The sequence below is a fragment of the Gopherus flavomarginatus genome, chromosome 18 (genome assembly GCF_025201925.1).
Source record: "Gopherus flavomarginatus isolate rGopFla2 chromosome 18, rGopFla2.mat.asm, whole genome shotgun sequence".
In the NCBI taxonomy this organism is placed as follows: Eukaryota; Metazoa; Chordata; order Testudines; family Testudinidae; genus Gopherus; species Gopherus flavomarginatus.
Window position 1 is genome coordinate 3,631,472 of NC_066634.1, and position 10,147 is coordinate 3,641,618.

At 66.9% G+C, this 10,147-nt stretch overlaps 1 protein-coding gene across 1 annotated transcript; it reads right to left on the bottom strand.

Annotated features, from left to right (window-relative positions):
• Positions 1-1,650: 1,650 nt before the first annotated feature.
• Positions 1,651-7,137, bottom strand: RCN3 (reticulocalbin 3). Its single transcript, XM_050928038.1, has 7 exons — positions 7,059-7,137; positions 4,952-5,199; positions 4,179-4,372; positions 3,178-3,350; positions 2,712-2,772; positions 2,412-2,635; positions 1,651-2,325 (listed from the first exon to the last, which is right to left on the bottom strand). The coding sequence occupies exons 2-7, from the start codon at positions 5,179-5,181 to the stop codon at positions 2,218-2,220; spliced, it is 990 nt and encodes a 329-aa protein (XP_050783995.1). The 5' UTR covers positions 5,182-5,199; positions 7,059-7,137; the 3' UTR covers positions 1,651-2,217.
• Between the last annotated feature and the right edge of the window lie 3,010 nt (positions 7,138-10,147).

The window sequence follows — 10,147 nt, forward strand, 5'->3', positions numbered from 1 at the left end:
ATGGGACCGTGTCGTCATGTCCTGCCGACCACGTTCCCGTTTGCAGCTAATTCATCCCCCCACCCTCCATCCCAGGGTAGCTCGGCCCAGCAGCCCTGGGATCCGCCTGCGGGCAACCCAGACCCGGGCTGGGCTGCGGCGGGGCTCAGGGCTGGAGTCGCTTTGCGGCGGTGCCTGCCTGAGTCTGCAGGTAGCCTGCGCTATAAGCCGGTGCCACTGCGAGAAAAGCGCGCACGGTTTTGGTTTGCATTTCACGGGAGGGGATGTATTCCTGGGCGGATTCGCCACTGCCGCCGCCCCGCCAAGTTCCCGTGGCTGGAGAACTGCGTCCAGCGTTGGTCACCGGCGTCTGGAAAGGACGTGGCGAGCACAAGGCTCCAGGGGAAGACCCCAGCCCAAGCTGAGCGCCATTTCTGACTGGAGCTGGGGCAATGTCCTTTCTGGCCCTATAGCCCCGGGTGGGGGCAGGAACTGCAGGGGTCGGGAAACCCCCCTCCCCACTCCTGAGCAGTGCCAGGCACCGGCTCGTTACACGAACGCAAGCCCAGGAGATGGCAAAGCAGCACCCTGGCCCCGGGGCGGGTACAGAGCTAGGCCAGGCTGAGAGCAGGGGCTGTTTTGGGCGAGGCAGAGGGGGTGTCTGGCTGGCTGGGGGGAGCGGGGCCCCCCGCCCCAAGCCTGTGGTCTCCATGGGCAATTCACTCCGGAGCAGCTGGGCTGGCTACCGGGCTGGAGCCAGTGCAGGCCACAGAGCAAACCCATCCACACCCAACAGCTGCCCCTGGCTCCCACCCACAGCCCCCTGCCCAGCCCCAGGGCCCCGCCACACACGGCAGAGGCCCGGGGGGGGTGTCAGCAGAGGGAGAACCGGCTCACAGCATCGAAATGGCCCTGTGCCCCCTCCCCATCCTGGGGCCACTGCCCCCTGAGGGGAACAGCCCTGTTCCCACCCCCCCAAGCCAGCCAGTCCCTAGGGGAGTGAAGTTCTGGAATAGCCTTCCGAGGGAAGTAGTAGGGGCAAAAGACTTTCCTGGCTTTAAGACAAAGCTTGATAAGTATATGGAGGGGATGTTATGATAGGATCGTTAATTTGGGCAATTGATCTTGAATTACCACCAGAGAGGTCTGCTCAATGGTCTGCGGGGAGATGTTGCATGCGATGGGTACTGAGTTGCTGCGGAGAACTCCTTCTTGGGTGCTGGCTGGTGACTCTTGCCCACATGCTCAGGGTTTAGCTGATCGCCATATTTGGGGTCGGGAAGGAATTTTCCTCCAGGGCGGATTGGCAGGTGCCCTGGAGGTTTTTCGCCTTCCCCTGCAGCGTGGGGCACGGGTCGCTTGCTGGTGATGTCTCTGCAGCTTGAGGTCTTCAAACCATTTTTGAGGATTTCAATAACTCGGTCCTGGGATAGGGGTTGTATAAAATTGGATGGGTGGGGTTCTGTGGCCTGCCTTGTGCAGGAGGTCAGACTAGATGATCAGATTGGTCCCTTCTGACCTATGAGTCTATGAGTCTATGAAAGGGCCAGTGCTTGCCCCCCCCCGTGGGGAAAGGCCCTTCCCCCCCAACACAGCACACACAGCCTGACAGAGGTGGGGGGGACCTTGTTTATTGCAGCGTGTGCGTGTACAGCTCTGGGACACCCCGCCCCTGCAGCAGCACCGATTTCCCCCCATCCCTGCACCCCCCGCCCACTCGCTGGCAACTAACGCCTGCTGCAGAAAGGGGGCCTGGGGGAGCCGCTCCTGTGCCCCACCACAGGGGCCATTTTGGTGCCCCCCCCCGGCTGTGTGAGTGAGGGACAGGGCCTGGAAACCTCGGTCTCAGCTGGGGGTGGCAGGGATTTGTGTGTCTAGCTCCGCCCCCCCCATGTTAATACTGTTGCTTTTTGCAGTGCAGGTGGGTGGGGGGGAGGGATCCATTCTGCCAGCAGCTCACAGGTAAACTGAGGCACAGGGAAGGGAATGGCTCTCCCTGGGCATGCGGAGCTGGGGATGGAACCCAGGAGTGATGCCCCTCCCCAGCTCTAACCCCCAGACCCCTCTCTCCTCCCGGAGTGGGGGGGCAGAGAACCCAGGAGTCCTGGCTCCTAGCCCCTAGTCCATGCCCTACCACACCTCCCAATCCGTATAGCCCCCCAATAAATAAGTCCCCTTCCCCCCGGGTCCTTGTAGTGGTGTTGTGGAGGACAAGGGGGCCCAGGCCCCCCCCCCCGGTCACAGCTCATCGTGTTTGCGGGTCAGATCCTCCCCGTAGTTGGTGGCCTGGCTGCCCACGAACATGTTCCAGTTGTCGAGAATCTCCTGCTTCGTCAACCGCTGGTCCTGGGGGGGCAGAGCCTGTTACAGTGTGTGGGGGGGTCCAGGCTCCCCCTCCCCTCGGGTCAGCCCAGCCCTCTCCCGCCACTCACCTTGTCCTTGTCGGACTCGTACAGCAGGTGCTTGGCCTCCACCTCGGGGTGGTCGTAGTCCTGAGGCAGGATCCAGTGGCCGATCTCGGCCCGGTCCAGCCGCCCGTCCCGGTCCAGGTCCCGGAAATCCAGGAACTGCTGCCGCTCGCTCTGCACCCACTCGGGCTCCGGCTCGCCGCTCTCGGGGGTGTACATGTCACCGGGGGGGGGGGGTCGCGGAGAGGCTCAGGGCCTGGAACGCCCCCCCAGGCCAGGCTCCTGCTGACTCCAACCCTCCCCGCAGGGACCCCCCCCACTCACCAATGTACTCGTCCACCTGCACGTAGCCGTCCCCGTTCTTGTCAATGTCTTCAATCGTTTCCTGGGGGGGGCAGGAGTTAGGTGCTGCTGAGCATCATGGGAACAGCTGTGGAAACACTGACCCCCCCTTCCCCCAGCCTCAGCTTCTCCTGGGGCTGAGGGGTTCCTGGCCAGAGACAGGAATTGGGGGATGGGAGTGCAGTGAATGCATCCAGGGGAACCCAGGAGTCCTGGCTCCCAGTCCTCCCTGCTGTAACCACTAGATTCCCCCTCCCCTCCCAGAGCCGGGGAGGGAATCCAGGAGTCCTGGTCGCAGCCCCCCCTTCTAACCACTAGACCCCACCCCCCTCCCAGAGCCAGGGAGAGAACCCAGGAGTCCTGGCTCCCAGCCCCACCCTGCTCTAACCACCAGCCCCCACTCCCCTCCCAGAGCTGCGGAGGGAACCCAGGCGTCCGGGCCCCTCACCGTGACGACGATGTCCTTCATGTAGTCGAACTCCTCGGGGTGCAGGAAGGCGGTGAACTCCTCCCGCGTGGCGACCATGTCCCCGTCCCTGTCGGCCGCCTTGAACCGCCGCTCGTCCCGCGCCAGCATCTTGCGGTAGGACTGTTTGTCCTCCAGGTCTCCGAACTCCTCCCCTGGGGGCGCGGAGCTGTGAGCCCCCCGCCTGGGGATGGAACCCAGGAGTCCTGGCGCCCAGCGCCCCCATATCAAGCGGGTTATTCCCTCGCTAGCCACACGGTGGTGACAGAGACACCACCCACCTGCTCAAGGGAGTTGGCGGGGGGGGGAGGGGGTTCCCTCTCTCAGGGCTGCCCTATCCTGCCCCATAGCAGGGCCTGGCCCCCTCCACCCTGCCTCTCCCACCCCAGCTGGGGCCTGACCCCGCCCCCCAGCATAACAGCCTGCTCACCACCAGCACCCCCAGTCTCACTCTACTGCCACCCTGACCCCTCAGTAGCGACCCCTCCCTACGGCCGGGCATCTCACCTTCCATCTCAGCCCCCACTCCCCTCCCAGGGCCAGGGATAGAACCCAGGAGTCCGGGCTCCCAGCCCCCACGCGCCTGCTCTAACCACCAAGCCCCACTTCCCTCCCAGAGCCAGGGAGAGAACCCAGGAGTCCTGGTGCACAGCCCCCCCACTCTAACCCACCAGCCTCCTCTCCCCTCCCAGAGCTGGGGAGAGAACCCAGGAGTCCTGGCTCCCAGTGCCCCCTGCTCTAACTCACCAGCCTCCTCTCCCCTCCAAGAGCTGGGGAGAGAACCCAGGAGTCCTGGCTCCCAGCGCCCCCTGCTCTAACTCACCAACCTCCTCTCCCCTCCCAGGGCCAGGGATAGAACCCAGGAGTCCGGGCTCCCAGCCCCCACTCCCCTCCCAGAGCCAGGGAGAGAACCCGGGGCGGGGGGGCGCTGGGTCTCACGCAGTTGGAGAAGGACCCTGGGGGGCAGGGGGGGTCCCCCTCACCCTCGTAGTAGCCGTAGGTGGCGTTCTTGAACTCGGGCCAGGCGATGCGCCCGTCGCCGTCCCGGTCGTAGTCCCGCCAGTTCTTCTGCACGTTCTCGAAGATGTACCGGTTCTGGGTGTGCTTTATCCAGTCCTTCAGCTCGGCCTGGGTCACGAAGCCGTCCCGGTCCCGGTCGATCCGATCCACGATCTTCCTGCCGGGGTGGGGGGGAGAAGTCAGGGGGCGCTGGACGCCTGGGTCCCACCCTTGACCCCTCTACAGAGAATGGATGGAGGGGTCCCACAAAAACAGGGAGAGAGCCCACGAGTCCTGGGTTCTCTCCCTGGCTCTGGGAGGGGAGTGAGGTCTAGTGGTTGGAGCAAGTGGAGGGGCTGGGAGCCAGGACTCCTGGGTTCTCTCCCCGGCTCTGGGAGGGGAGTGGGGTCTAGTGGTTGGGGGGGGGCTGGAGCCAGGACTCCTGAGTTCTCTCCCCAGCTCTGGGAGGGGAGTGGGGCCAAGTGGTTGGAGCAGGAGGATTAGGGCTGGGAGCCAGAACTCCTGGGTTCTTTCCCTGGCTCTGAGAGGGGAGGGGGGTCTAGTGCTTAGAGCGGGGGGCTGGAGCCAGGACTCCTGTGTTCACTCCTGGCTCTGGGTGGGGAGTGGGGGCTAGTGGTTAGAGCACAGGGGGCCTGGGAGCCAGGACTCCTGGGTTCTCCCCCGGCTCTGGGAGGGAAGTGGGGTGCAGTGCTTAGAGCGGGGGCTGGGACCCGGACTCCGGGGTTCCCTGGCTCACCCCAGGCGCTCCTGGCTCTCCTCGGGCGTGAGCTGGTCGAAGGTCTTGGCCTGTTCCTTGCCCAGGAAGGCCTCGTGGTCGTACTGGAAGCCCTGGCGGTCGTCGTGCGGGTGGTCACTCAGCTCCTGCCCGTGGTGCACCCGGTCCCGCTTCTCGGGGGGCGGCTTGGCCAGCCCCAGCCCCAGCCCCAGGCCCAGGCATAGCACCAGCAGCCCCCGGCTCCACAGCATCCTCGGCCTGCCGCAGCCCTGGGGGGGACAGGTGGGGGCTGGGGCTGCACTGGCCGTGGGGGCGGGGCCCCCCCGCCACGTGCCCTAGGGCCAGTCTGGCACCCGCAGCACCCTCCTGCCCCAGTTCCCACCAGCCTGCTCCGTGGCCCCTCCCCCACAGCCCCTCGCCACCCTGCCCCATAGCCACTCCCCCACTGACTCCTGCCCCAGTTCCCACCAGTCTGCCCCATGGCCCCTCCCCCACTGACACCTGCTCCACAGCCCCTCGCCACCCTCCCCCACTGATGCCTGCCCCACCGCCCCTCGCCACCCTGCCCCATAGCGCCTCTCCACTGACGCCTGCCCCACAGCCCCTCACCACCCTGCCCATAGCCCCTCCTCCACTGAAACCTGCCGCCACTTCCCACCAGCCTGCCCCATAGCTGCTCCCCAACTGACACCTACCCCCACTTCCCACCAGCCAGCCCCATAGAACCCCACTGACTCCTGCCCCACAGCTCTCCCACTGCCCCCGCCCCTGTTCCACAGAGCCTGGGGGGGAAATCCTCTTGAGGGGAATCAAGAGGCTAGGACTCCACTGACATGGGGGATATGCCAACCTATCCGCAGGGGGGTCCCCCAGGACCCAGCCCCCCATACCTCACTAGCTGCTGGGGGATCCCCCATGACCCAGGTCCCCACATCTCACTCAGCTGCAGGAGGGTCCCCCAGACTCAGCCTCCCCACACCTCGCCCACTGCAGGGAGTCCCCCAGGACCCAGCCCCCCCACACCTCGTCCAGCTGCAGGGAGTCCCCCAGACTCAGCCTCACCACACCTCGCCCAGCTGCAGGGAGTCCCCCAGGACCCAGCCCCCCCACACGTCGTCCAGCTGCAGGGGGTTCCCCAGACTCAGCCTCCCCACACCTCGCCCACTGCAGGGAGTCCCCCAGGACCCAGCCCCCCCACACGTCGTCCAGCTGCAGGGGGTTCCCCAGACTCAGCCCCCCACACCTCGCCCACTGCAGGGAGTCCCCCAGGACCCAGCCCCCCCACACCTCGCCCACTGCAGGGAGTCCCCCAGGACCCAGCCCCCCCACACCTCGCCCACTGCAGGGGGTCCCCCAGACTCAGGCCCCCCCATACCTCGCCTAGCTGCAGGGGGTCCCCCAGACTCAGGCCCCCCATACCTCGCCCACTGAAGGGGGTCCCCCAGACTCAGGCCCCCCCCATACCTCGCCTAGCTGCAGGGGGTCCCCCAGACTCAGGCCCCCCCATACCTCGCCCACTGCAGGGGGTCCCCCAGACTCAGGCCCCCCACACCTCGCCCACTGCAGGGGGTCCCCCAGACTCAGGCCCCCCCACACCTCGCCCACTGAAGGGGGTCCCCCAGACTCAGGCCCCCCCCATACCTCGCCTAGCTGCAGGGGGTCCCCCAGACTCAGGCCCCCCCATACCTCGCCCACTGCAGGGGGTCCCCCAGACTCAGGCCCCCCATACCTCGCCTAGCTGCAGGGGGTCCTCCAGACTCAGGCCCCCCCATACCTCGCCTAGCTGCAGGGGGTCCTCCAGACTCAGGCCCCCCCATACGTCGCCCACTGCAGGGGGTCCCCCAGACTGAGGCCCCCCCATACCTCGCCCACTGCAGGGGGTCCCCCAGACTCAGGTCCCCCCATACCTCGCCTAGCTGCAGGGGGTCCCCCAGACTCAGGCCCCCCCATACCTCGCCCACTGCAGGGGGTCCCCCAGACTCGGGGTCCCCCACACCTCGCCCACTGCAGGGGGTCCCCCAGACTCAGACCCCCCCATACCTCGCCCACTGCAGGGGGTCCCCCAGACTCAGGCCCCCCCATACCTCGCCCACTGCAGGGGGTCCCCCAGACTCAGGCCCCCCCATACCTCGCCCAGCTTCGCACCGCGCCGCGCCAGGCTCCCGTCTTCGACGGGGGGGGGACGCAGCTCCCCCCAACCCTTGAAACTCCGCCCTCACGGGGCCACGCCCCCGGCCCGGTGCTGCCAATCGGAGGTCGGTATCGCCAAGGGGACGGGGCCAGGCCGCTCGCTGATTGGCTGCCCGGCGCCACGTTGACACAAAGTATCTCCCGCAAGTTTTACTCCTGGCCCGGGAAAAGGGGGACACGCGGGGGGCGGTGGGAATGGGGGCAGGGATGGGGGTTGGGGAAGAGGGGGGTAGGTATGGGCGTCTGTGGGGATCGGGGTTTGGGGTGTGGGGAATAGGGGCAGGGACGGGGGTTCAGTGGGAATGGGGGGCAAGGCTGTGGGGGGGCTGTGGGAATGGGGGACAGGGATGGGGTTTGGGCTGTGGGGGGCAGGGGATGTGCCGGGTCTGGAGGGCAGCACTTAGGGGACCAGGGAGCTGTGGGGGGGACAAGGCCGGGGGGTAGGAATCGGGGGTCTGTGGGGGCGGGGCAGGGGGATGGGGAATGGGGCTTGTGGGTTCTGACCAAGCCCCATACAGCATCCCTATGGCATCACATGGGCCCATCCACACACCAGAGCTCCCTCCCCGTCCCAGTGGGGCCCCCGTGGCTGGGATCCTGGTGCTGAACTGGAGAGAGGGCAGCTGAGCGAAGGTGGGGGGCTCGACCCCCATCTCTCGGGGCCTACGTGGGGCAGGAACGTTTCACCCTGGGCTGCGGGGCTGAGCAAGGGAAGGTGGGGCCCGGGCCGAGGTTCACACAGGAAGCGTGGGGCAGGGAGGGGAACGAGGCAGAGGAGGATTCGGCTCTGCCCCCAGCCTTGAGACAGCCTCAGGGAGGCCCCCATCCATGGGCCAGACCCCCAGGGGTCCCGCTCTTCTGCCAAGGTCAGCCCCACGGCTGCCTGGCCCCCCTGGAGCCTGCAGCCCCCCCAGAGCCTGCAGCCCCACCAGCTTCCCTCCACCAGCGACAGACCCCTGTACCCCCCGGGGGGCACCCCATGGCCGGTCGAGGCTGGTCAGGATTGTCAGGAGCTGGGACGTGGCACTGACGCTCCTTGGGTAGCAGAGTGAGGAGTTACCCCCTGGCCTGCTCCGGTGCCCCAGAGCCTGGCCCAGCAGTGACCCCCTGGCTCCTGCTCGGTCCCTATCCCCAGCTTGGGGACGCCCCCCCTTTGCTCGCTGGCTGGTCAGATCCAGCTGCCGGCCAGTCTCCTGCAAGGGGGGGCCCCTCCGCAGCTGTTAGTTGCCAGGTAGCCAATGTCCAGGTGATTGGGTCTCCGGGACCAGGACCGGGCCCCAGACACCCGGCTCAGGTCACAGCTGAATCTCTGGGCCTCCTCAGGGAGTAACCAGCCCTGTGCCACCTGCAGGGCACAGAGCATCTCCTAGGGGAAACTGAGGCACGCACTGTGTCCCTACAAAATAGTTCCGGAAAATTCCTGTCCCATCTTCGCTCTCACTGAAGGAATCTCGGGACTCTCCAAAACCATCCTCAAACCGCTCAGGCCACGGGGATCTGGGATGATTTCAGCCTTCAAGAAAACGCACGTTTCTGGCCCTGGTGGTTGCGGAAAAAGCTGCAAAATGTGCCCCCCGGGGCCCCCGAAAGGCTCCCAAAGCAGAAGGTGACTGGGCAGAAGCCTGAATTTCCAAACTGCCTCTGGGACACTCCTGCTTCAGCATCAACTTCCTGGGCCCCCCGGGCTGCTCCAGCTGCGGATCCCGACAGACGCCGGGTTCCCCTCACCGGCCTTCAGAGATCCAGCGATCGCCCCCAGCGGAGCAAGAACCCTGTTCTCGCCAGCCCGGCGCCGACCCGGGGTCCCACCCGCGATGAACCCCCCCCGCCCCAGGCCCCGAGCGCCCCAGGAGCAGAGACGCGGGTGACACCGGACAATCCCCTCCCCCACGCTCTGGGATGAAGCCGCCCGGGTCACCGAGTGATCGCTCCATGGGTGCCCTCTCGGTGCTCGGCCTCACGGGGCACCTGGACAGCCCCTCCTCCGGCCGGCCGGCCGCCCACCCCTCGCCCGGCCGTCTGTCCATCCAGCCATCCTCCACCCTTCCACCCATCTGTCCGTCCAGCCATCCTCCACCCCTCCGTCCGTCTGTCCATCCAGCCATCCTCCACCCTTCCGTCTGTCTGTCCATCCAGCCATCACCAACCCCTCCTCCGGCCAGCCGGCCGCCCACCCCTCGCCCGGCCGTCTGTCCATCCAGCCATCCTCCACCCTTCCGTCCGTCTGTCCGTCCAGCCATCCTCCACCCTTCCGTCCATCTGTCCGTCCAGCCATCCTCCACCCTTCCGCCCATCTGTCCATCCAGCCATCCTCCACCCCTCCGTCCGTCTGTCCGTCCAGCCATCCTCCACCCCTCCGTCCGTCTGTCCGTCCAGCCATCCTCCACCCCTCCGTCCGTCTGTCCGTCCAGCCATCCTCCACCCCTCCGCCCGTCTGTCCGTCCAGCCATCCTCCACCCCTCCGCCCGTCTGTCCGTCCAGCCATCCTCCACCCCTCCGCCCGTCTGTCCGTCCAGCCATCCTCCACCCTTCCGTCCGTCTGTCCGTCCAGCCATCCTCCACCCCTCCGTCCGTCTGTCCGTCCAGCCATCCTCCACCCTTCCGTCCGTCTGTCCGTCCAGCCATCCTCCACCCCTCCGCCCGTCTGTCCGTCCAGCCATCCTCCACCCTTCCGCCCATCTGTCCATCCAGCCATCCTCCACCCCTCCGTCCGTCTGTCTGTCCAGCCATCCTCCACCCTTCCCCCCGTCTGTCCGTCCAGCCATCCTCCACCCCTCCGCCCGTCTGTCCGTCCAGCCATCCTCCACCCCTCCGTCCGTCTGTCCGTCCAGCCATCCTCCACTCCTCCGTCCGTCTGTCCGTCCAGCCATCCTCCACCCTTCCGTCCGTCTGTCCGTCCAGCCATCCTCCACCCCTCCGTCCGTCTGTCCGTCCAGCCATCCTCCACCCCTCCGCCCGTCTGTCCGTCCAGCCATCCTCCACCCCTCCGCCCGTCTGTCCGTCCAGCCATCCTCCACCCTTCCGCCC

Bases quoted from the DNA above. Each gene is read 5' to 3' on its own strand.
- RCN3 (XM_050928038.1), bottom strand. From the start codon at position 5,181: ATGCTGTGGAGCCGGGGGCTGCTGGTGCTATGCCTGGGCCTGGGGCTG. The intron at 3,351-4,178 runs GTGAGGGGGACC...CCGCGCCCCCAG, and splicing joins CACCTACGGCTACTACGAGG to GGGAGGAGTTCGGAGACCTG. The intron at 2,636-2,711 runs GTGAGTGGGGGG...CCAGGCCCTGAG, and splicing joins GCAGGTGGACGAGTACATTG to CCTCTCCGCGACCCCCCCCC.